Source organism: Bos indicus, chromosome 6 (assembly GCF_029378745.1).
Source record: "Bos indicus isolate NIAB-ARS_2022 breed Sahiwal x Tharparkar chromosome 6, NIAB-ARS_B.indTharparkar_mat_pri_1.0, whole genome shotgun sequence".
In the NCBI taxonomy this organism is placed as follows: Eukaryota; Metazoa; Chordata; class Mammalia; order Artiodactyla; family Bovidae; genus Bos; species Bos indicus.
In genome coordinates, this window is record NC_091765.1 from 46357385 (window position 1) to 46383370 (window position 25986).

The window sequence follows — 25986 nt, forward strand, 5'->3', positions numbered from 1 at the left end:
CATGGTCCCCTGATAACTCAGTCTCTGGCAAGGAGACTAAAATTGCATGCTTGGCTTAGATTAATCAAGATCCACCCCCCATCTTGATGAACTGGGATTACGGTCACACAGCCACTCAGTAGGTGAACAAAAGGATAAAATCAGGGCTTCACCAATAAGGAAGGAGATGATAAGGGAAGATAAATTGGCAAAAATGATCATTAGAATCTGCGACACACCACAACTCCTAATGGATAAGATGGAGTGAGATATGCAGGACAGGGCAGCTCAAGGCCCTAGGGGTTGATCATCAGTGTACCCTGGAACACAGCAAGGGCCACAGAGGCCCAGGGTAGCCGCCGTCCCAGTATACCTGTATCGGGGGTTTGCCAGGATGTGGGACTTTCCATGCTAAAGCTGACAAAGCCTGGGACAAGTTGGTCCCACTTGGTCACCTTGGTTGCAAGGTCAACTGGTCCATGGCCTGCATGATGTTACTTAAGAGGAGTTAGAAAGGGCCAGAGAATGTTCTTCACCAAGATCACTCTGTTCATTCATTCATTCCTTTTCTTCAGTAAGTCACAAGTTCAATGTCAATCATGTTTTACAATTCTGTGCTATTTTCCTTACAATTCTATGGTTAAGGCTCTGTCTAGGACTAGGGGAATCCATTTCACCCAACAATTTCAATTCAACAGAAATCACTGAGGTCAGGAATATCAAGCCAACTCTGAAACATGAAAGAAAATCGAATTAACCTAAAGCAGCTGTAACATCATTTCTCTCCCCTATCCCATTGGCAATTTGTTTTGCAGCTTATATTTATATATAAAAACCATGCCTCAGATTTCAGGATAAACCCAGGAAAAACAAGAACTAGGAAAGATTATTTCTTGTTTCCCTTTACAGATTCCTCTTCAACCAGAGAACTTCCGAACCCTCCACCCCATAAAAAGAAGAAAAAGAAAAAAGCCTGTGTCTGCATTTTTCCCCTTAGACAGAATGTTGACTTTCTTCTCTTCATTTTGACACTTTCACTTCCTTTGTTGCAAGGTGAAGTGGGCACCAGAGTGAGGGTGCCCGGGACTCTCTCTGCAGCCTTTCACATCACTTGAGCCTCCAAGAAGAATCTGTGTTAAGAGTTTCTCTTCAACATGATCGGACTGCTCTATCCAGCGTTGTCGAGGTAAGTGAATCCTCTCGTGAATTCTCGATGTCACATTGGCCATGAAAATATTTACTATGCTTTAGCTTGTGATTTATGGATCCATAAATTGCTTTTTGCCACTGCCACTTCAAGACATGGTGAACTAACCCTCTCCTCTGCCACTTCAGTCACCACCAGGAGTTTTCTTGTCACCTCCTCTCTGATGCGGCCTGAGATTACTTAGCAGAGGCTGAGGCTAGCTTCAAAGGATGAGGTTTCTATGCTCTCTCTGCCTTTGAGCAAGCAGCTCTGCTTCATAGGCCCTGCCCCCTCTTCTTATGCTTTTCTAACTCCATACTTACTTTCCCTTACCCTAGCAGAGAAACACAAGTTTTCTGGAATCAAAGACCTATTCTTTCTAGGTGGTTTAAATTTCAGAAGCTTCCTTTTTAATAAGGTCCTCCAGAAATACATCTGTTGGTAGCTGATGCTAACCGAGTTCCTGGTTTATTTGAAAGTGGGCAGCTTTCTCTCAGTACAGTGTTGGGTTCTGCTGGAGATACAGAAGGGCCTGCAATTTACTTGCTATCCTCAAACTTATAATCTAGTTGAGACAACTGAGTGCCTACTGTATACTGGGTGAAGGGTTTCTGAGCTCTGGGCCCCAGGGCAGGGATTGGGGATTGAGTTATGACAAAAGGGTCACAAATCCACAGATAGCACAAGCATTACCTGCACATTTCCATCCTCTTCTTATCCAAGTCTTTATGTGACAAATATCTGCTGAGTGTTCATATGCATGCCTGGTGGAATAATGTCTTAGATATGTCTGTGTATTTTTCAAAAGCATTTGGATGCAGTTGTAATGGATTAAATATAAATCCATTTAAAGCATTTTCTGGGTTTGTAATGTCCTGCTGTCACTGAGTATTTTCTCAGTCAATGGATGCCAGAAATTCATTATCATTGTGGAACTACATGGAAAGAGTTAACATTTTAAAAGGTTTCCTTGATACCAGGAAACGTGGGGACTTTAAAGGAAAGCTAACACAGGTGCCTAACAATACCAGGTGTGGGGCTTGTACGAGAGTAGCTCAGAGACCTTGGCAGAAAACCTTGGAAAAGCCAGGAGGTATGGGGAGAGGCACAGAAGGCATCAATCTTGTGTTTGAATAACCCCTACATATCAGTCTATGATCAGGAAAGGACAGTTCTCTAAATAATGCATACAAAGTCTTTCTTTTAAATGATTTAGTGACATATTAAATTATTGTATATAATTATTATATACAACATATAACTAATAAATCCAGAACACTCAAATCTTCACTTCCCTGAACAATCCATCTAGCTCCATTTCTATAGATTAAGTTTTCAAAAGCAAAATATACTATAATTCTCCATGCCCATGGTTCTTTATACTTTCCCAAGTGCTTTCCCTACACACTGATTGAACATCACCAAATATATGAAGTGTGAATAAGACAGGAATCATTACATACTACAGCTGACATACAGCACTGTATGAGTTTACAGTGTACAGCACAATGACTTGACTTACATATCATAAAATGATGACCACAGTGTAGTGAACATCCATCATGTCATTTAGATGCAATGTTAAAGAAATAGAAAAAAATGTTTTTCCTTGTGATGAGAACGGTTAACAACTTTGATATATCACATACAGTCGTGTAAATTACATTTATCATATTGTCCATGACATCCCTAGTGCTTATTCATTTATCTTATAACTGGAAGTTTGTACCTCTTAATTGTCTTCAGTCCATCCCCTTCCCCAACCACAAATGTGATCTCTTTTTCTATGAGTTTGTTTTTGAAATATAACTGACCGACAGCATTATGCTAGTTCCTGTTATATAACATAGTAATTCAATACTTTTAAACATTTCAAAATGATCACCATAATAAATCTAGTTACCATCTGTCACCATACAGGATATTACATAATGATTGACTCTATTCCTCACACTGTACACAGTATCCCCATTTCATAAAAGAAGTTGGAGTGTTTAGGAATAGGCAATGAATTATGCGGATATAAAATGGACAAGGATTAGGTAAAATTGACAGGAAAACAGATTACAAATAAACTTAAAATGATCTTGGGACATATAAACCGGAAAGAGGCGGGGAAAGAAGAAGCAAGCTCAAGTCTTGTTCTTCTACTGGTCATCATCCAAGTTCTAACTAAGAAGGCCATGCTCACTTTAAATGCCAATCTCTTAAAAAGAGATATTTTAAGAGAATGCAGGAAAAAAAGTAATAAAAATATTGTTTGAAATAAATAAGAGAAAATCTAGAAAAGAAAGACCAAGAAGCAGACTGCTGTATTACAGGAGAAATTAAGGGCAACTGACAAATTCCAGTTGGCTGAACAGGATTCAAACAATTGGTCATTGCCCTTAACTGTACTTTCATGGAACCATAATTCATGTAGCCTAAAAAAAATTCTGAAAATTAAACTTTATTAGGTCTCCTTTTCAGTTCAATTCAGTCACTCAGCCATGTCCGACTCTTTGCGACCCCATGAATCGCAGCACGCCAGGCCTCCCTGTCCATCACCAACTCCCGGAGTTCACTCAAACTCACGTCCATCGAGTTGGTAATGCCATCCAGCCATCTCATCCTCCGTCGTCCCCTTCTCCTCCTGCCCCCAATCCCTCCCAGCATCAGAGTCTTTTCCAATGAGTCAACTCTTCGCATGAGGTGGCCAAAGTACTGTAGTTTCAGCTTTAGCATCATTCCTTCCGAAGAACACCCAGGACTGATCTCCTTTAGAATGGACTGGTTGGATCTCCTTGCGGTCCAAGGGACTCTGAAGAGGTGATGCATATTTAAGTGAAAGGAGGCACTGTCAAAAGACTGGGCTTGGATTTGAATTTTGCTTTCAGCGCACATTAGCAAGCTTGATTTCTCTTAACTTCAATTGTTTCATCTCTCAACTGAGAGTGATAATACTTCTATGGCATAGTTGTCTCCAGGATTTGAGATGGAAGCAGAGCACCTGGGCTTCCCAGGTGGCACCAGTGGTAAAGAACCTGCCTGCCAATGCAGGAGGCATAAGCAACACGGGTTCAATCCCTGAGTCGGGAAGATCCCCTGGAGGAGGGCATGGCAACACACTCCAGTGTTCTTGCCTGGAGAATCCCCATGGACAGAGGAGCCTGGTGAGCTACAGTCCTCGGGGTCGCAAAGAGTCAGACACAAATGAAGCAAAAGAGCATGCATGCACGCACATAGTAGGGTACCCAGGACACAGCATAAACTCAAGCGAGGGGAGCTAGCTGGTAGTGCTGGTGTAAATTAACGTGAGTTCTCATTGCCTGAGCACTAGACTCTGAGCAAAGACCTGGGTTTGGATCCTGACTCTTTCACTTAGTAACTGTAAGATGAAATATTATTCAGGGAATTTGTATTTATTTACCCTGAAACTCTTCACTTATAAAAATGACTACAATTTCTCTTCTTACTTTTAGTTTGAGGTTTAAATGAAATTACATATGTGAAATAGCTTTTAAATGTGTGTTAGTTACTCAGTTGTGTACACTCTTTGCTACCCCATGGTCTGTCCATGGAATTCTGTAGGCAAGAATACTAGAGTGGGTTGCCATTCCCTTCTCCAGGGGATCTTCCCAACCCAAGGATCAAACCCAGGTCTCCTGCTTTGCAGAGGCAGATTCTTTGCTGTCTGAGCTACAAGGGAAACCCAGCTTTTAAATATAAATGTCATATAAAAATAGAATCCCATTGCTATTAAGTCTTTGAAAACTAATCATCTAGGTTAGAACAAATATGTCAGTATATGTATAACAAAGGTATCACCATAATAGGAACAGGGTAGAATTCTTCCTATATTTTTAGAAGTCCTAATAACAATGACAACCAAAAAAAAATTACGATCAAATTACAAGAACTGTTTAGTTAGCATAAGGGGAAATTGCTTAATTTTAAGGATGAGGAAACATTTGAACAGGCTTACATGGGTCACAATAGACTGTCCACCCCAAAGGCAGGATTACCAAGGATGATCAGCCCTCTGTCCTGGGTAGTTTATCAAAGAATCAAAGAGTCTGAAAGCTCAGAAGGGACCAGAGAGAGTTCAGCTCATCCCACTTGCTTGACTGAAGAGGAAACTGAGACCCAGAGAAGGGAAGGTACTCAGTCCCCAGGACCCCAGTGAGGGGCCGTGGGGCGAGCCTGCCACCTGCTTCTGCCTTGGGCTTCTGCTCGGTGTTCTCCAGGACTACACTGTGGCTTCTGTTCAGATGCCTGCCCCACTGGCATTAAAATCTCCGCATCTGGTAAATGGGAAGGACCATGGAGTAAATTTCAAGCTGTCTGCTGAGCTAGAGGAGAAAATCGCCCTAGGATGTTTCTGCATCGGGAAGTGAAGGGCTGGAAATCCATATCTGAAGGTCCCCCCTCCTTCTGTGTTTATGATATCATCCAGGAAACATTTAAACAACATACATGGAACGAAATGTCTTGCCAGGTGGTAGCGTGTGACATATACAGACAGCCCCTGACTCACAAAGAAAGACTACAGAGATCCCATACATACAAACAGCTGCTGCCATCCGCCCGGCCCCCACCACCTTGCAGCTGTCACTGGCTGTGTAAAAAAATTAAAAAAGAAAGAAAGGGGCTAGAGAAAAAACTTGGACCACTTGCAGATTTGGCACATTCAGAGGCAGAGGACGGGAAGAAGTTGTGGAAACAGGAACCGTGTAATGGAATGGACTCTCAGGATACATTTTCAGCCATGGATGATCTGACAGCAGACCCTCTCCCTTTGCCCTGAAAAATCTCCTCCAGGGAAGGTCTTCTCCCATCCATGCTGCCAGAAATGTTATCAATGTAGCATGTTGTCTTAAAACCTTTTTGGAAGAAAGGAAGGCAGAGAATAAATAATAATTAATTTACCACTAGAAATCTCTTTCAAGAGTCACTCTCCTTTATAACAGTTAATAATCAAGTATCTACCTCACGGGATTGTTGGGAAGATAAAGTCAATCAATGAACTAAAAGTCCTTAGCACTGTGCCTGATAAGTGATATAACACTAAATGTTTTAAAGAATTATTAGTAGCTCTCTTCCATTACCTTATGTAAAATAGATAGCCAATGGGAATTTGCTGTATGACTCAGAGAACTCAAACCGGGGCTCTGTAACAACCTAGAGGAAGTGAGATGGGGTGGGAGGTGAGAGGGAGGTTCAAGAGGGAGAGGAAATATGAATACCTATGGCTGATTCGTGTTGGTGTTTGGCAGAAACCAACACAACTCTGTAAAGCAATTATCCTTCAATTAAAAAATAAATTAATTTAAAATTTAAAACGACTATTATTAATAGCTTTCAGGAATTCCCTGGCAGACCAGTGGTTAGAACTCGGTACTTTCACTGTAGAAGGTGGGGGTTCAATCCCTAGTCTGGGAACTAAGATCCTGCAAGCCACATGGTGCAGACAAAAGAAAAAAATTTAACTACAGTTATTCCCATTTTACAGATGCAACAACTGAGGTGTAGAGAACTTACTTTCCCTAGCCCATATAACTTGGAGGTAGAACCAGTATTCAAATCTGTCTCTAAATCCTATAATCTTAACTACTGTGCTATAAACAGCCATGTGCTTAGCACTGGTGGGTGGGGGTGAGGAGGCAGTGGAGGGATGTTAGAGCCCATCATGCACAGACTAGCAATAATTGAGGTAATTCTTGCTAATCTGTGAATTTCCTCCGGGACAACCACCATGCTTACTTGCATTCAGGAAACAGGAATTTTGACTGGTGAAGGGGGTCAAGCAGGTTATTTGGGGAAGAAAAGGGAAGACCTGGGCAAGGGACCCCAGCTGGATACTGAGTAGAAATCCTGGAGACAGAAATGACAGATAGATGGGAGAGATAGAAAAGCAGATTGGAGGGAGTCAAAGATGAACTCCAATCCATGTGACACTCCATCTAGGTCTGACCTAGGAAAGCGGAGGAAGATTTCTATCTCCCTGTCTCCACCACCCCACCTTTCGCCCCACCCACGGCTCCAGGTAACTTAGTACTTTTGGTAGACGAGAGAAAGGTTAAATAAACTCTTGTGGGCTGGTTGGAAACATAACCCTTCCACTCCTGTTTGTAATGCATTTCTTTTGGGAAATGTATGCTGAGTTCCAAACAAATGACTTGCAATTTAATACAGTACGTGTACACTTTGGGTCTCCGAGGGCTGGGTGCTGTGCTGGGTGCTGAGAATACCAAAGGAAACACAAGGCCAAGTCCCTGGCTTTGAGCAGCTGGGAGCCCTGTCAGGGAGAGAACTGTGAGCTCCCAAGGGACAAGATGCTGAGTGTAACAGGAGAGGTGTGTTCAAAGTGCCTGGGAGCACAGAGCAAGGGAATGGTGAAACTGCTTTTAAATCAACTTTTAGAATCCAACCTCTGCAAGTTGGAAACTGTATGCAATGCATTAAAATTACGGGAAGGACACTCTTACCATTTCGTTCTGAATGAATTCTTTCAACAGAACTATTGCCTGCTGTTTTCCTGCCAAGTGGTGGTATCAATACCTGTTGGGTTTGTTTGTTTTCCTAAGAGGTTAGAGAGAAGGGTGATTGCACGGACTCTAAACTTAAACTGCTCTGATTTGAATCTGACTTCCATTTCCCAGGGCTATGACCTTGACTTTACCTCTCTTAGACTCAGTTTCCTTATCTGTAAAATGGGGCCAACAAAAAAAAATACCCTAGTGTTCCTGGGAGGACTAAATATCTATAAAGTCCATGTTTCAGAATAGAGTAAATGTTTCACTAAATCTGCCTATTGTTACCCAGATGATAGATAGGAACTTCTGACTTCAAATAACTTTATGAAGTTGTTCAAGAACTGTGTTCCTGAAAGAGTTTTAAATGATACACAGATGAGCATATTAAATTTTAATAGCATATGCTTATCATCATATGATAGGGAGGAAATATATATAATATATCTAATGCTACATTTTAAAGATATTCTTTAACTTACTCACAGATATAGAGAACAGACTTGTGATTGCCATGAGCGGGAGGGAGAGGGGTAGACTGGAATTTGGGGAGGAATTTGGGGTTGGTTGGAGAAGGAAATGGCAACCCACTCCAATATCGTTGCCTGGAAAATCCCATGGACAGAGGAGCAAAGAGTCAGACATGACTGAGCAACTAACATACTTTGGGGTTGGTAGATGCAAACTATTACATTTAGAATAAATAAACATCAAGGTCCTACTGTGTAGCACAGGGAACTATATTCAATCTCCTGGGATAAACCATAATGGAAAAGAATATTTTTTAAAGAATGCATGTATGAGTCACTTTGCCATACAGCAGAGACTGGGACAACATTGTAAATCAACTGTACTTTGATAAAAAAAATAAAAATTAAATTTAAAAAAATTTAAGATTGTTTTCCTTAGAATGAATAAAAATTTTAGAAAGTATATTAAGTGAAAGGAAAACTATTTAGAAAGTAATAGTCAAAATGGAGGGTTCAGGATGGGGAACACATGTATACCTGTGGCGGATTCATTTTGATATTTGGCAAAACTAATACAATTATGTAAAGTTTAAAAATAAAATTAAATAAAAAAAAAAAGAAAAAGAAATGCAGAATATTACTTCTTCTCTTCCAAAATAAAAGTAACAAGATGACTGTGATACTTAAGTAGAGACTAGAAACAGAGGTTTCCCTTAAAATTTTTCTTTTCCTCCCACCCCCACCCCGACTGGGCATGGCTTGAATTAATTTAATTTTGTTAACTTCAAATAAAACATATTAAAACGTCTAAATTTTAAAAGGAGGGATGAGGGTGGGAACATGGCAGAAATGAGGGCCTCTCTTCCTATGTTTTCTCACTGTAACGAAATTCAACACTTTCATCTAGGACTCTGGGTGAAAACAGCATTTTCTAACGTCCCAACTAAAGAGAAAGCACGTCTGAATAGTAGAAAGAATGCCTTCTGCATGCCCCCACTTTCTTGGCCCCGATTTCAATCCTGGTGGAAAAATTCCCTGAAGCCGACGACAGCTGAGTTCCTCACCCGGAATTCGATGATCAGAAAAGGAAAATGACACCCTGAGGTTCTGGGGGCCCTGGAGCAGCCTGTGATTCACACAAAGACCAGAGAGTGACCTGCCACCTGTCAATCTCCACCCCAGGAGCCAAGGGAGCTGAAGTCAGAGGGGATTCAAGTTTGGAGGCGGGGCGGTGAGGGGGCTTGGGGAGGAGCCATAGAAAGAAGCAGAAGGACAGTCAGTGTCAGCTTGTACCCCGGATTTCCCCAGAATCTCAGTAGGCCTCTGGGGCACCCAGTCCCCTTTACCCCTTCTTTGTAAAAATCACCTCCAGGAAAGTCCCTCTGTCTAACACAGCAGTTGGCCTTTGAAGCCTATGAATGGTCATGGCTAGCTGGGGTTTTCCTGGGGTCAGCGTCTCCGTCTGGGTGCCTCATGACGCCATGTGTCACCTCCATTGACAGCCTTGCAGAGGACAGGTGGAGCATCTAAAGGCACACACAACCCAGGGACACTATTTGCTAGAGGCTTAGCTCATGAATTTGAGCAAACTCCAGGAGATGGTGAAGGACAGGGAAGCCTGGCATGCTGCAGTCCACAGGGCTGCAAAGAGTCAGACACAACTGAACAACTAAATGACAGCAAATAGTGCATACCAGCCTGCATGTCCTCTCTCCTCTCTTACTCCACCCGTGGAGATGTCCGCATCTAACTGATTATGGTCACCTTCTTTCCACCAACCTGGTCACAGTCTTTACATCTCCTACCATGGAAAAGGGAAGCATAATCACAGGGCCCTCCCTGGGAGAAAAAGGTACAGAGGAAAGAGTATTCACTGAGGCATGGGCAGGGGCTTTCAGATAAATCCCTCCATTGCAGCCACAAGAATAGGATTGTTAGGTAAAACGCAGAACACTCAGGTAAGCTGGAACGTCAGATAAGAAACAAATGATTTTTTTAGTAATAAGAATATCCTGTGCAATATTTAGGATATATTAATACTAAAATACTATTTTCGTTCCTCTGACATTCCAATTTAACTGGATGTCTATATTTTTATTTGCTAAATTTAGCAACCTTACTCTAAAACAACCTCAGGGACTTCCTTGGTGGTCCAGTGGTTAAGAGTCAGCCTGCCAATGTGGGGGACACAGGTTCAATCCCTGCTCCCAGAAGATCCCACATGCCTCAGAGCAACTACGCTACTACTGCAACTACTGAAGCCCATAGCCTAGAGCCTGTGCTCCGCAACAGGAGATGCCATGCTAAGTCACTTCAGTCATGTCCACCTCTGTGTGACCCCATAGACGGCAGCCCACCAGGCCCCGCTGTCCCTGGGATTCTCCAGGCAAGAACACTGGAGTGGGTTGCCATTTCCTTCTCCAATGCATGAAAGTGAAAAGTGAAAGGGAAGTCGCTCAATGGTGTTGGACTCTTAGCGACCCCATGGACTGCAGCCTACCAGGCTCCTCCATCCATGGGATTTTCCAGGCAAGAGTACTGGAGTGGGGTGCCACGGCCTTCTCCGCAACAAGAGAAGCCACAGCAGGAAGAAGCCCTCGTACCGCAACTAGAGAGTAGATCTAGTTGCACAACAACTAGTGAAGACCCAGCACAGCCAAAGATAAATCAATAAGTAAGTAAATAAAAAACTCATGAGGCTGGCATTATTATTCTTACTTTAAATGTGAGGAAAATAAGCCTTTGAGAGATTACGTAACTTGCCTGAAGCTACAGTACTTACAGGTGACAGAGGTGAGATTTCAACCCAGACTCATCAATTTCAAGAGTAGTACTGGTCCCACACCAAATAGGGATCCAAGTTTTTAATGAAAAGGACGTTTGGGATGTTAATGGAGGAAACTGAGGCTTCTCTAAGAATTTGGGGGAGTTCTTGGATGCCTGGCTCAAGATGTAGACAATCACTCAATAAACAGTATGTTGATGTAATGAACTGAACTATCGCCATGCTTGGTAGCTGGAAGACTCCTAAAAACCTTTCCTAAAAATGCTCCTAAGACTTGTTCTCAGTCCCAGCTCAAGTCCTCCTTCAACACCACCCTTCAGCGCCTGAAGGGAGCACTTCACCCCATGTGTATAGGCAGTGGAAGATGAGGTCATGGGACACAGCTCCAAGAGAAGCTTTGAGTCGTGTTACATCCATTTAATACATGGAGGAAACCCACAGGACTGAAGAAACTGGCTGGCCCAAAGAATAAACCAGTCGTCTCTTGGCCGGACAACCTACAAAGCTCAGCGTGTGGAGTCCAGTCACCTTGCTTGAACCAGGCTGCCTCACCACAACTTGAAAACATCTGTCTTCACTTTCATTAACATTATTTTAGGGGAGCAGGGGACATGGGGATAAGAAGAGGAAAGGGCTGTCCTGCTAGAACTCTTTTTAATCTGAAGATGAGATCCATCAGCAGATGCAAGGCTCTTTCAGCCTCGTTTCTTTCTTAGTTTCTATGAATCTGCAGACAGGAATCCAGACAGAATGCATGTAGCTCATAGGTGCCCACAAACCTCCGGTCCCAAGGAAAATTGCTGTGGCTCTGTCTGTAGGAGAACATCGCCCAGTCCTCATCTAAGTCACAGTGTTTTCCTCCAGATCCTCCCTCCAGATCCTCCCTGCAGGAGCTGTGGCAGATAAAGTGTAGTAAGGGTTAAAAAAAAAAAGGTATTGAAAGAAAATGCGGACCCAAGTCCACTACCACCAGGATGTTGACTACCTTATAATCATTTTCTTTCCTGACAATCAAAGCAGTAAACGCTCACTTTAGAAACGTTTGAAAATGCTGAAAAGGCTAAATAAACAGTAAAAACTACCCAACATTGCATCATGCAGAGCCCTGCTGCTGCTGCTGCTGCTGCTGCTAAGTCACTTCAGTCATGTCCAACTCTGTGCGACCCCATAGACTGCAGCCCACCAGGCTCCTCCATCCCTGGGATTCTCCAGGCAAGAACACTGGAGTGGGTTGCCATTTCCTTCTCCAATGCATGAAAGTGAAAGGTGAAAGTGAAGTCGCTCAGTCGTGTCCGACTCTTAGCGACCCCATGGACCGCAGCCTACCAGGCTCCTCCGTCCATGGGATTTTCCAGGCAAGAGTACTGGAGTGGGGTGCCACTGCCTTCTCCAATGCAGAGCTATAATCTGTCCTAAAATTGTGGTGTATTTTCTAAGGATCTGTGTCCATATGATAAATGTAATTGATCTCAGACTTCATATGTGACTTTATTTCCACTTTTTTTAACCTAACAAATCATAGACACTTCTCTCAACACTATTAAAGGCTCTCTGAAGGATCTTTAAAACTTTTGATGAATCCTTAATAGATGCGTTTAAAATGGTCATAGGTAATTTAATTATTCTCCTCTTGTTAAACATTTAGAATGTTTCCAGTGTTGTCCCTAATTGAAACAACATATCAGTGAACATATTCACATACTTTGTTTCTTAATTGTTATTGAAGTATTGTTGTTGTTTAGTCGCTAAGTCGTGTCCTATGTATAGTTGATTTAAAATGTTGTGTTAGTTTCTGGTGTACAGTAAAGAGATTTATATATATATATATTTCAGATTCTTCTCCATTTAGGTTATTGCAAGATGTTGAGTTAGTTTTCTGTACTATACAGTAAGTCCTTGTTGAGTTCCCTGTGCTATACAGTAAATCCTTGGTTTCACATGTTTTTATCAGATTTTTGGCACCTGTTCCCTCAAGTCTGGAATCTAATATAAAACGGCATCTAATTTGATCCAAAGATATGTTATCTTATCATGTTTTCTGCTTTACCATGCTCTACAAAAAGCTATGCCTTCCAGAGGCCCCACCAGCTGACCTAGTTGGAGAACCACAATGGTCAGTTACACAATAAGAATGACCTGGTCCCTTGTTGAAATCCAAATAAAGGGATTCCTACACAGCAGGAAATCTTAGTGACAGCATCCCCTCACCCGCCACCTCCCTTAACTCAGGCCATGGTGTACAAGAGAGAGAGAGGGACAGAGGGAGAGAGGAGAGAGAGAGAATCCCAAGGATGATTTCCAGAGAAACCACCACACGATGTGATTCCACGGGAAACATGACGATAAAAGTCCTCAGAACTATGCCGCTTGGTATTTTAACAGAACCGTTGCTTGCTGATTTAGTTAATGATAATGTTGGGTTCCAAATTTGCTCTAAAAGGGAGTCTTAAGTGTTCTCCACTTGGACAGGACTGGCTTAAAAATAAACAAATAAGTTATATAAGTCCAAATTTTGGAGGATAGGGTTTTGGAAGCCAAGACTCTGGTGTAGGATTAAAGGGGCCTGCCTCACATCTCGTGGTTGGGCCTCACGTGCCGCCTGCAGGGTGGAGCAGCTAAGAAGCGTTCCAGCTGTCCCCAAAATCCAGCCTCTAATTTGAGCACCAACACCCACAAGGAACTCAGGCAGGGTGCACCCCATGGCTCCTAGGAGGCACACTTGGTGCTTAAAAGACAGCGAAGAGAAATAAAAGAAGCAAGCATGACCACCAGTAGATGATGACAGACTTCTTTTTCTTTACTCTCCTCCAACGTCAGATGTTTTGAAAGGCTCATGGGTGCTATTTAAGAGCTGTCATCTTCCACTCGAGAGTTGGCTGCATCTGGGTAGGAAATGAAGTGACTACTATGTGTTGCCTTTTTAAAGTGGTCAAGGCACCTCCAGGAAGAAAGATGTCAGGGTCTGCAAAACTTACCAGTGTGGCTGGAGCCGTCCTTTGGGTCCAGCTGTGGGAGACACTGCAAGGGACAAAAGAAACCCAATGCTCTGGCGGGGTCCTGAGTCTTCCATGCATTCCAAGAATGATACGAATGTGTGAAATGTCACAAATGAGTCCATTCATTCACATATTAATGTCACAGAAGTATTAAGAGCTAAGTAAGTGAAAGGCACTGAGGGTCTAAAGGTTAAAGATACAGTAGACTAGGTTCAGCCCTCAGATTGCTTGTTGTAGTTGAGGAGAATAGCTGTGTTCACAAATAGCCAGAAAATGCTACATACCCATCACCATCGTTGATGTAGACCAAGGATGTACATGGGCCAGCAATACAATGCAACAGCACTACTCAGTTCTAACCAAGTAACTGGCTTCCTGAAACCCAGCCCCAGAGTGGCTGGAGCTTCATATTTTCCAAAGCAGGAAAATGCACCTTTTTTTGTAAAATATCCTGATTTGTTTAAGTTGGCTAAATTTTTTAAACTATGCAAACTAAACAAAACATACCTATACGCTGGACCAGGGCAAGCCACCAAGGTGAACCTCTGAAGCAGACTACATTTGCTAATATGGACATAGGGACATATACCTACCCTTATGAAAAAAAAAGCACTTTATACAAGCCATATATATAATATGATCACATTTTTATTGCAAAACCATGTATTTACACACAGAAAAAAATGGAAGTCTACATCGAATGTTAGTAGATACTCTGGTTGGCAAGATTACAAGTGATTTTTTCCCCCTCTCTTTGTTTTTCTGTTTAAGTTAAATTTTTACAATGGGCATGCATGACTTCAATAATCAGAATTTTCAACAAAATTTGAAAGTTTCCAGAAAAGACCCAAGTGCTTTTAGATTAGTAGAGATAAAATATGAAAGCCTTAAAAATAAGAAAAATTTAAAAAGAATAAGAATTAATGAGAAATATTAAGAATAATAAAACCCAAGTGATAAAGAAATAAATTATCTACATTGGGCATTTACACTGGTGCAGGAGGAAGGATACTCACAATGGAGTTTACAGGCATTATCTTTCTTATTCTTCAAAACTTCAAAACTAATGGTACTAGTGTTATTCCCATGCACCGGGAAAACGATGAGGCTTAGAAAGCCTAAGTAACTTGTCCAAGGTCACACAGCATAGAACTAGAATTCAAAACCCAGGTCATCAGCCTCCAGAGGCTGCATGTTAGCCTGACCTTAAGTACGAGATCCCCAGAAGCAAAGTAAGGGAGGAAAATCAGGGACATGGGGGTCTTTGATCAGGCCTTGAAGACCCAGAAAGAGTTCACACCCTAGATATAGAAAAGAAACAATATTACCAAAGAAGTAGAGATGACACCAGGGTATAAAAAGATTTTAAACTTAATAAAGTAAGGATAGTAGGCTGGAGAAGACAGAAGAGTCCTACGGACCTAATGCCAGGCTAAGGAATTAGACTTTATTTACAATCAGTGGCAGCCATTGATGTTTCCAGCACAGAAATAAGATGGGTGCCATGCCAAGACCGCCATTAACGAAATTTCACAGACTGGGTGGTTTCTACAACAGAACTCTGTTTCTCACAGTTCTGGAGGCTTGAAGCCCAGGATCAAGGTGTTGGCAGGTTTGGTTTCTCCTGGGGGCCCTCCCCTTGGTGTGCAGGCGGCTGCCTTCTCACTGTGTCTTCCCGTGACCTTCCTCTGGTGTCTCAGCGTCCTCTTCTTATAAGGACACCAGTCAGTTTGTGTTAGTGCCCGCCCTGATGGCCTCACTTAAACTTGTTTCCTCTGTAAAGGCCCTGTCTCCTAACACAGTCCCATTCTGAGGCACTGGGGGTCAAGACTTCAACATGTGAATCTGAGGGGGAACCCAGTTCAGCCTGTAATAAATGATGATGCAAAAAGAGCACTGACCTTGGAGAGTCAGAAGCCCTGAGTCTGAACGCTGCCAATACCCCTTATTATTAGATGCGGGACCTTGCCCCTCATTCATTAAATTAAAAAAAAGCAGCTGATACAGTTTGTCTGCACTGCAAGGTTGTGGTAAGGCTGAAATGAAATAATTAATGTATTTTTAATGCATCCTGCCACCCATTTTAAACATTTAGGGCCTCTACTGTAACAAAATGCATTTATATTTGAATTTTAATCTATAATTCTGAATTAATAAACATTTGTTGACTATCTGTAATGTGGAACATGCTGGCATCAATGAATTTCCCAGACCTCATTTAATCCTCACAATCTCACTGGTTTGGAAACAGACCGCCTCCTAATACAATCACCCTGAGGGTTTGAATGTAACAAATGAATGGGGTGTGCATATATTCAGACCATAGCAATGATGTCATCTATTTTCTATCCATTTTTTTTCAGTACAAAGATAGCTCAATGTGAGCTATGCTCTGGAACCCTAAAAATGCCTCAGTGGAAAATGTGTTCTTAATTGTTGCTAAGATTCTTCTCCTGATTTTCCTGCAGCTCGAACTCCATGTGGCCAATCCAATTTCAGCACAAGGACACATCCAAGCCCAGTCAAAATAGCCCTGCATGCATGCATGCTAAGTCGCTTCAGTCGTGTCTAACTCTTTGTGGCCCTGTGGACTGCAGCCTGCCAGGCTCCTTTGTCCATGGGATTCTCCAGTCAAGAATACTGAAGTGGGTTGCCATGCCCTCCTCCAGGGGATCTTCCCGACCCAAGACTGAACCCCTGTCTCTTACATCTCCTCCATTGGCAGGAGGATTCTTTACCACTACCGCCACTTGGGAAGCCCCAGGAGATTTTTAAAGTATATTTTAAATCTCTGATTTGCATCTTTGAAAAGAAAATTTGAGAGGATCCAATTCCTAGCCCCCCCAGCAATTCTGGTCATTCCTAAGTTGTCCAAAACTCAATGCTGCTGCTTCCATGCTTCTATCTGTACCTTAGACCACAAAGATGATCCTCTCCTCTCACACTTGTCCTCAACTCTCCCAATTTTTTTTATTATTTCTTTCTTTCTTATAGGACAGGGGACAGGGAATAATCAGGGCGCAAGGTCATATTAATAATTGTCTACCCCATTACACAGAGACATGCCTCTTCAATGCTGCAAAGAGTACCGGACACTAGCATGACTCTTTTTAAACCAAAGCTTGTTTTTCCACTTCAGTGCTATCTCCCGATGCTCCCAACAACTCAGACAATTACGAGGCAATTTAGTCTTTGCAGGGAAAAAATAAATGAGATTTTGGGAAATTTCTCTAACAGATTTAAGGCTGGTTAGTGGTGTAGGCACTGGCTGATCCCCGCATCCTTCTTAGCAGGACTCATAGCCAGTGCTTTTCTCCCCAGAACAAGCTACAGCTCTGCAGTGCCCTATATAATATTAAGGACATTGAAATGTCCTAGAGATGCCCCAAAGTAATTTTCACTTTCCCAGAAAGCATAGTAATAGATACCCATCTATCTCTAAATGCAGGACTTTTTTTTTAAAGAGTTATGTTGTCTAGGGGAGAGGGGGGATTGGTTTTTTTCAGGAGAGGGTTGTATTTTTAAAGCAGTTTTCCTTTTGCAAAGTGGCAAATTTCCTAACGTATTTTTTACCCTCCAAGTTCTTGCAACCTTTTCTGACATCCTCTCCCTGTGTCAAATGGCAAGCCCAATGGAAGTCATTTGGAAGGCAGGGGCAGATGGCAGAAAAATAGTTTCTTCCCTCAACTGCTCTGTCCGGGTAATTTGTTTTCCTCACTGATGTAAAGGAAACCATACAAGTGCTTTGCCCACTCCAAACCTCTGAAACTGGAGTTATGAGGTCGTACAGAGGAGGCCAGGAAAAATAGTTTTTGGGGTGGTTTGATGCTTTCTGAGGCCTTTTACTAGTGACCTGCAATACTAATTACCCAGCCTTCCTGTCTGAATAAGACATTTAGATGATGATTCACGGCTGTGGAAGCCAGCGTCAATAAACAGGCCGTTGAAATTCAACTCTTGCATCTCAAAACTGGATTCTCTGGCCCCTCACAGGCAAATCCAATATACTTGTAATCCAGACAAGTGTTGGGTGTAGGAAAAAGAGCGTGAAGTACCAGGTACGTTGGGGAGAAAGCAGTCTGATGGTGGCCCACCATGGGCACTGAGAATAGAACCATTTCTCTCTGCCCTGGTTCCACCATTCATTAGCTAAGTGACATTTAGCAAGTCATTCAATCTCTCTGTGCCTCAGTTTTCTCATCTGTAATATGCGGATAATCACAGTATTTACCTAACAGGGTTTTACGAGACTAAAGTAAGTTACATTTGGAAAGCAATTAGAAGAGTGCCTGGTACATAGTGAGTGCTATCTGTGTGTGTGATAAATATTCTTGGAAAAAATGGTCATAATAACCAATCAAGCAGAGCTATCTGAGGGTGGTACTGGCTAACTGTGCCCTGCAGATCTGACCCTCTCTTTCCTGCTGAATGAGCCTGCGTGGGACCCACTGACGTCACAGCTGAGCAGCCCTTCAAAGGCAATTCAAGAAGTAGGCCAGTGGGACACTCGGGTCTAGCCATGGCCGTCTGCTTTCACAGGCCTGCTAACATCCACTCAGAAATTGTCAGAAGACTTCAAATTTTTTCACTCTAATACTCCCCCAAAATGAAAACTACACCTCTGCACACATTCTTACTTACTTATCATTTCAATTGAAGATTAAATGATTGAAAAAAATTCCCTAAATAGTATATTATAAAAATGAATGTTTGAAAACAGTTGCATCACTATTTTAAATGAATCCCTTGGAGTTATCCCCCCAGCAATACCCTAGAATATGCCACCCACTATCACTCATTTAAAGAGACACAAATAAGCTTTTCTTTCACACTAAAGATTCTACATTGTTCCTGTATCTCCCTGAACAGCTATTTCTATTTCTCTTCCTTCTCAGAATTTTTATCTTAACATTTTTTATAAGTTATGTCATGCATTTGCAACACACATATGAATATTTTTTCCTCTGGCCACCAAACTCTAAATGTAAACAACAACAAAAAAATATTTTTAATCCTTCCAGATCTAAGGGTTACAAGTTATTCATGGTACACAATTGATCAAAACATCAATATATTTTAACTTTTGGTATATAATCATAATACTAAAAATAATTTTTAATGCATCTCAATGAAACGGGTGGAGATATTTTCCCCCACTTACTTTCTCATATTCAGGAATGACTATTTATTACAAATGACAGAGGATGAGATGGCTGGATGGCATCACCGACTGGATGGACATGCGTTTGAGCAAGCTCCAGGAGTTGGTGAAGGACAGGGAAACCTGGCGTGCTGCAGTCCACGGGGCCTCAAAGAGTCGGACACGACTGAGCGACTGAACTGAACTGATTTATTACAATAAGAGAGAGAATGTTTAGAATTATTTCTATCCTTATTTTCCTGTCTCATAGATGTGACCACTGACATCTTTTATTCACATTTAAAAGGAGATAGAAAGGGAAGGAGTCTCTCTAAAATGCTGACATTCAATTCTTTGAACTCCCTCTGAATTGTATACCGAAGACACAATGGAATTCTAAGGCATCTATCACTTTGATTAGGGCCTCTTCCAATTTTGTTGAAAGGAAATAATTGGAAACCATCTGACTTGAGAAAATATTCATTATTCAGTCCTCAATGTCTCATTCTGTGTTCTATACCAGAAAGGCCAAACCTTTTAAATTACCATTATCTTAACCTGTTATCCTTATCTGATACTTAGAGGTACTTTCATTATTTTGTCTCAGTAAGAGTTGAGAAAAGCAAAATACCTATTTCCATACATCTTTCTGAGTTCAGTTCAGTTCAGTCGCTCAGTTGTGCCCGACTTTGTGACCCCATGGACTGCAGCATACTGGGCTTCCATACCCGTCACCAACTCCCAAAGTTTACTCAAACTCATGTCCATTGAGTCAGTGATGCCATCCAACCATCTCATCCTTGCCCAACTTTGTGACCCCATGGACTGCAGCATGCTGGGCTTCCATACCCGTCACCAACTCCCAAAGTTTACTCAAACTCATGTCCGTTGAGTCAGTGATGCCATCCAACCATCTCATCCTCTGTTGTCCCCTTCTCCTCCTGCCTTCAATCTTTCCCAGCATCAGGGTCTTTTCAAATGAGTCAGTTCTTTGCATCAGGTGGCTAAAGTATTGAAGTTTCAGCTTCAGCATCAGTCCTTCCAATGAATATTCAGGACTGATTTCCTTTAGGATGGACTGGTTGGATCACCCTGCTGTCCAAGGGACTCTAAAGAGTGTTCTCCAACACCACAGTTCAAAAGCATCAATGCCTCGTCACTCAGCTTTCTTTTGTAGTCCAACTCTCACATCCATACACGACCACTGGAAAAACATAGCTTTGACTAGACAGACCTTTGTTAACAAAGTAATGTCTCTGCTTTTTAATATGCTGTCTAGGTTGGTCATAACTTTTCTTCCAAGGAGTAAGTGTCTTTTAATTTTATGGCTGCAGTCACCATAGGCAGTGATTTTGGAGCCCCCAAAAATAAAGTTTGTCACTGTTCCCATTGTTTCCCCATCTATTTGCCATGAAGTGATGGGACCAGATGCCATGGTCTTAGTTTTCTGAATGTTGATGAGTTTTAAGCCAACTTTTCCACTCTCCTCTTTCATCAACAGGCTCTAGTTTTTCTTCGTTTTCTGCCATAAGTGTGGTGTCTTCTGCATATCTGAGGTTATTGATATTTTTCCCAGCAATCTTGATTCCAGCTTGTGCTTCATCCAGTCCAGCATTTCTCATGATGTACACTGCATATAAGTTAAATAAGCAAGGTGACAATGTACAGCCTTGATGTACTCCTTTCCCAATTTGGAACCAGTCTGTTGTTCCATGTCCAGTTCTAACTGTTGCTTCTTGACCTGCATACAAATTTCTCAGGAGGCAGATCAGGTGGTCTGATATTCCCATCTCTTTAAGAATTTTCTACAGTTTGTTGTGACCCACACAGTCAAAGGCTTCGGCATAGTCAATAAGGTAGAAGCAGATGTTTTTCTAGAACGCTCACTTTTTCAATGATCCAACGGATGTTAGCAATTTGATCTCTGGTTCTTCTGCCTTTTCTAAATCTAGCTTGAACATCTAGAAGTTCACAGTTCACGTACTATTGAAGCCTGGCTTCGAGAATTTTGAGGATTACTTTGCTAGCGTGTGAGATGAGTGCAATTGTGTGGTAGTTTGAGCATTCTTTGGCATTGCCTGTCTTTGGGATTAGAATGAAAACTGACCTTTTCCAGTCCTGTGGCCACTACTGAATTTTCCAAATTTGCTGGCATATTGAGTGTAGCACTTTCATAGCATCATCATCTTTCAGGATTTGAAATAGTTCAACTGGAATTCCATCACCTCCACTAGCTTTGTTCCTAGTGATGCTTCCTAAGGCCCACTTGACTTTGAATTCCAGGATGTCTGGCTCTAGGTGAGTGATCACACCATCGTGATTATCATGATTATCTTTTAGAGTAGAACCACTTTAATGCTTTTATCTTGCTGTGTGCCTAAGTTAAATTTTTGTCAAAATCTTGGAGCCTCAAATTGGCTCATGCAACTGATGTGCTTAATCATTCAGTCGTCTCCAACTCCTTGCAACCCCATGGACTGTAGCCCACCAGGCTCCTCTGTCCATGAGGATTCTCCAGGCAAGAATACTTCATGGAGTGGGTTGCCATGGCCTTCTCCAGAGGATCTTCCCAACCCAGGGATCGAACTCATGTCTCCCACATTGCAGGCAGATTCTTTACCATCTGAGTCACGAGGGAAGCCCCATGCAACTGATGTTTCATCATAAAACCTAAGTGTCAAACCAATCAGCCAAATTAGATGTATTTCTTGCCTTTTAAAGTGTGACTTTCTTTTTTAATTAAACTAAGTACCTTATATTCATTTTGGAGGATATTATAAAAACTACAGCAAAATAAATTATGGAATGCATCACATGAGATAGACTCCTAAAAAGAAGCCAACTTTATGTTGATTAGATTAGATATAATTAATTTTAAAGCAAGGGTAAAACAGGATAATAATGCTGTTTCTCATTATTTTATTTGCAGTAAAATGGCATACTATTTTACTAAAATTGTGTTATTTATGGAGCCAGAAATATGACAGAAGGCATATCTCTTTCCAAAGCAGGGTAAATGTGTGCTCTAACTCTGATGTGTGGCTTGGGGATTAATTAAATAGCAATTATGTTTAAAAATCAGAAACAATTTCATTGATTTCATTAGGCCTCATGCTCAAACTTCTCTGTTTAAGTTATATAATAGGAAAACAATATGTATCTGTATACTACTGAAACTAATCAGGTCAGCATGTATCATAATCCAAAGTATTCATACTAGGTAAGAAATCCATACATGATTTTATAAAATCAGTTCTAACCACCTCATGGAATAGCATACACAATATCTGAAAAACACTATCTAAAATTTCTATCTGCAGCTTTTATGCAGTATATTATGGAAATCTTGGTAGTTCCAGAAAATATACCAGCTGCATCTATTAAGAGCATCACTAACTAGCCTAGACAGCTCAACTGTTGTCAGGCACATTCTCTTCTAGCTAATTACAATTCCTAGGGATGAAAATCAGACTTTCCTTAAACACACAAAGTCTCACAACACATACGCACACACTTTGCCATTAATAATTAAATTCAACCACAGGGGGAAAAAAAGGATTATAGGATACTCATCCATCAGATAATAATGGACATTATTTTAATGAGCACTTACTATGTGCTGCTCACTGTTCAAAGTTATTGACATATACTAGCATTCTGAAGGAGATCAGTCCTGGGATTTCTTTGGAAGGAATGATGCTAAAGCTGAAACTACAGTACTTTGGCCACCTCATGCAAAGAGTTGACTCATTGGAAAAGACCCTGATGCTGGGAGGGATTGGGGGCAGGAGGAGAAGGGGATGACAGAGGATGAGATGGCTGGATGGCATCACTGACTCGATGGACATGAGTCTGGGTGAACTCCGGGAGTTGGTGATGGACAGGGAGGCCTGGCGTGCTGCGATTCATGGGGTCGCAAAGAGTCGGACATGACTGAGCGACTGATCTGATCTGATCTGAGCACCTAGTTGGTCTTTACAGCAACCTTATGAAGTGAGTCTACTTGACATTTCCATTAGCAGATGAGGAAATGGACACTCAGAGGCCACAGGACTGACAGCTGGGGAAGGCAGTGCGCACACTCAGGGTGCCTGTCCCCAGAGCTCAGGCTAACTATCACACACACTGCCTCTCTAGAACATGAGTCCATTTCAAATTACTTCTGTTCCACAGCTAACCACAGTGGAAAGCAAAACAAAGACATTCCCCCACAAAGATGTCCATGCCCTAATCTCCAGAACCCATGAATATATGGCAGAAGGGACCTTGCAGGTGTGATTAGGTTAAGGATACTGAGATGACAAGAATACCCTGGATTATCCAGGTGGGTGAAACATCATCACAAGTGAAGGGGAGGCAGAAGAGTTAGAGTCAGAAGAGATGTGATGATGGAGTCAGAAGTCAGAGTGATACAATTGCTGGCTTTGAAAATGGAGGAAGGGTCCACAAGGCAAGGAATATAAACATCATCTAGAAACAGGAAAAGGCAAGAAAACAGATTCACCCCTATAGCATTCAGAAAGGAGCACAGCCCTGCCAACATGTGATTTTAGCTACATAAGACCCATCAGACTTCTGACCTCTTGAACTGCAAAATAAAAAAATGTATGTTGTTCTAAGCCTCTAAGTTTGTGGTAAGTTATTACAGTAGCAATAGGAAACTGATACAATCACAAGAAAAATGCACTGATAAGAGGAGGGTATGAACATTCAAAACCCATTTTATACAAGCTGATTGCAGCAACATGCTTGCTGCCCAAATAAAACCAGGAAATACGTTTGAGCTGCTAAGAAGCAACAAACAAGTTCTTGCTTCCGTATTGAAAATGAAGGTGCCTCTTATCTCAGTTTTGGAATAAGTAAAGATTATCCACAGAGACGCTTTTTCATTTTTACTTTTACAAGATTGACTCTGGTGGTTCTTTGAATTTCCCCCGCCCCGACCCCCCCTTTTTAGTTGTTTCAGTGTCAATTTTTCACTAGAAGGTTTTTTTTAAAAAACTTTCCCTTCCTGAGCATTTTTCCACTGGGTTTGAGCCCTAACTCTGCCATTTAACTCGATCCAGAACACTGGCATTATTATAATTGCTGGTATAATAAATCATGTAACTATTACTCTGTGTTCAAAGTAAGCACCTTCTTGGCTCTTATATAATTGCTATTTCTGCTGTCAGATGGTCCTCCTGGCACTCAATTCCACCCAGCAGCCAGGGTGAGATTTTTACTCCAGAAATCTGACAGTGTCCTTCCTGTCCTCAAATTTTTTCCATGACTCCTTTCACGCTCAGAGTGGAGAGCAGACTAAATCTTATGACCAGCACCCCTTGTGATAACCACCCCCTGCCCCATGCCCTATTGCCCTGCTATCTCACAACCTCACCTGGCATCTCTCTCCAGCCCTCTCCTGAGCTCCAGCCCTACCAAGCTATTAGCGCTCCAAAACCCAGCAGGTTCTCTCAAGCCTCCGTACCTTGCATCTTCTGCTTCCTGTCCCTATGGCAACAGTCACTCCTTTTTGTTGCTCAGTCACTAATTCCTGTCCGACTGTTTGCCACCCCATGAACTGCAGCACGCCAGGCTTCCCTATCCTTCACTATCTCCCGGAGTTTGCTCAAACTCATGTCCCTTGAGTTGGTGATGCCATCTAACCATCTCATCCTCTGCCGCCCTCTTCTTTTTTTGGCCTTCAATCTTTTCCAGCATCAGGGTCTTTTCCACTGAATCAGCTCTTTGTATCAGGTGGCCAAAGTATTGGACCTTCAGCTTCCGTATCAGTCCTTCCAGTAAATATTTAGGCTTGATTTCCTTTAGGATTGACTGATTTGGCCTCCTTGCTGTCCAAGGGACTCTCAGGACTTCTCCAGAACCACAGTTTGAAAGCATCAATTCTTGAGCACTCAGCCTTCTTTATGGCCCACTTCCCTGGTGGCTCAGATGTTAAAGCATCTGCCTGCAATGCGGGAGACCCAGGTTTGATCCCCAGGTTGGGAAGATCCTCTGGAGAAGGAAATGGCAACACACTCCAGTACTCTTGCCTGGAAAATTCCACGGACAGAGGAGCCTGGTAGACTACAGTCCACGGGGTTGCAAAGAGTCAGACACAACTGAGCAACTTCACTTCTTTTCTTTTCTTTCTCACATCCATACATGACTACTGGAAAAACCATAGTTTTGACTACATGAACTCTTGTCAGCAAAGTGAAGTATCTGCTTTTCAATGCTGTCTAGGTTTACCATAATTTTCACTGCCTTTGTCATTCCCTTTTCTGTTGGACTAATTTTGTCCTCTCCTTCCCCAGCTCAATGATACATCCAATTGTCCCAGCATCACCAGCAAAGACACAGGTAGCAGTGCTTGATAGACACACAGGTGTGGGCCCAGAACACCCTTCCTGTTATTTTTGATCTGTGGTTTCCTATGATATCTATCTCTAATTTCCTGACTGCCTACTGACCTACACTTTCTGGGTTTTTGACCTTGGCTTTCCTCACCGGACAGCTGACACTCCCATTAGCCAGCCGTCATTTGCAGCCCCAGGTAAGAGACACTCCCAGAGGTTTCAGCCTCAACTTACAACCACCCTCTACTACACACACACACACACACACACACACGTTTACTCCAGATGAGACACTTCATTTCTTTAATTAAAAAAAAAACAAACCTGTAAAGTAGGTACTATTTTGTCCCCTTTGACAGATGAGGAAACCAAGTCCACTAAGATGAAACAATTTGTTCAAAGCTATACAGCCTTTTAGTGATGGAGCTGTTAGGGTACATCACTTCAAACAGCTCAGTCAAGCAATTGCCCCACTACATTTTTCTGATCCTTGTGGACCCCACCACCACCACCACATTTCGAAGTACTTCTCTAAGCTGTCAAAGTTATCGTTGCATTTAGTTCACTGGATTCTAAT

General features: G+C 42.0%; 1 protein-coding gene across 1 annotated transcript in view; it reads left to right on the top strand.

Annotated features, from left to right (window-relative positions):
- The first annotated feature begins 1072 nt into the window (after positions 1 to 1072).
- Positions 1073 to 25986, top strand: part of RBPJ (recombination signal binding protein for immunoglobulin kappa J region) — a 242205-nt gene continuing 217291 nt past the window's right edge. Inside the window, exon 1 of the mRNA XM_019962550.2 lies at positions 1073 to 1165. Coding sequence (XP_019818109.1) covers positions 1134 to 1165 — 32 coding nt within the window. The 5' untranslated portion in view covers positions 1073 to 1133. The remainder of the gene's footprint in view (positions 1166 to 25986) is intronic.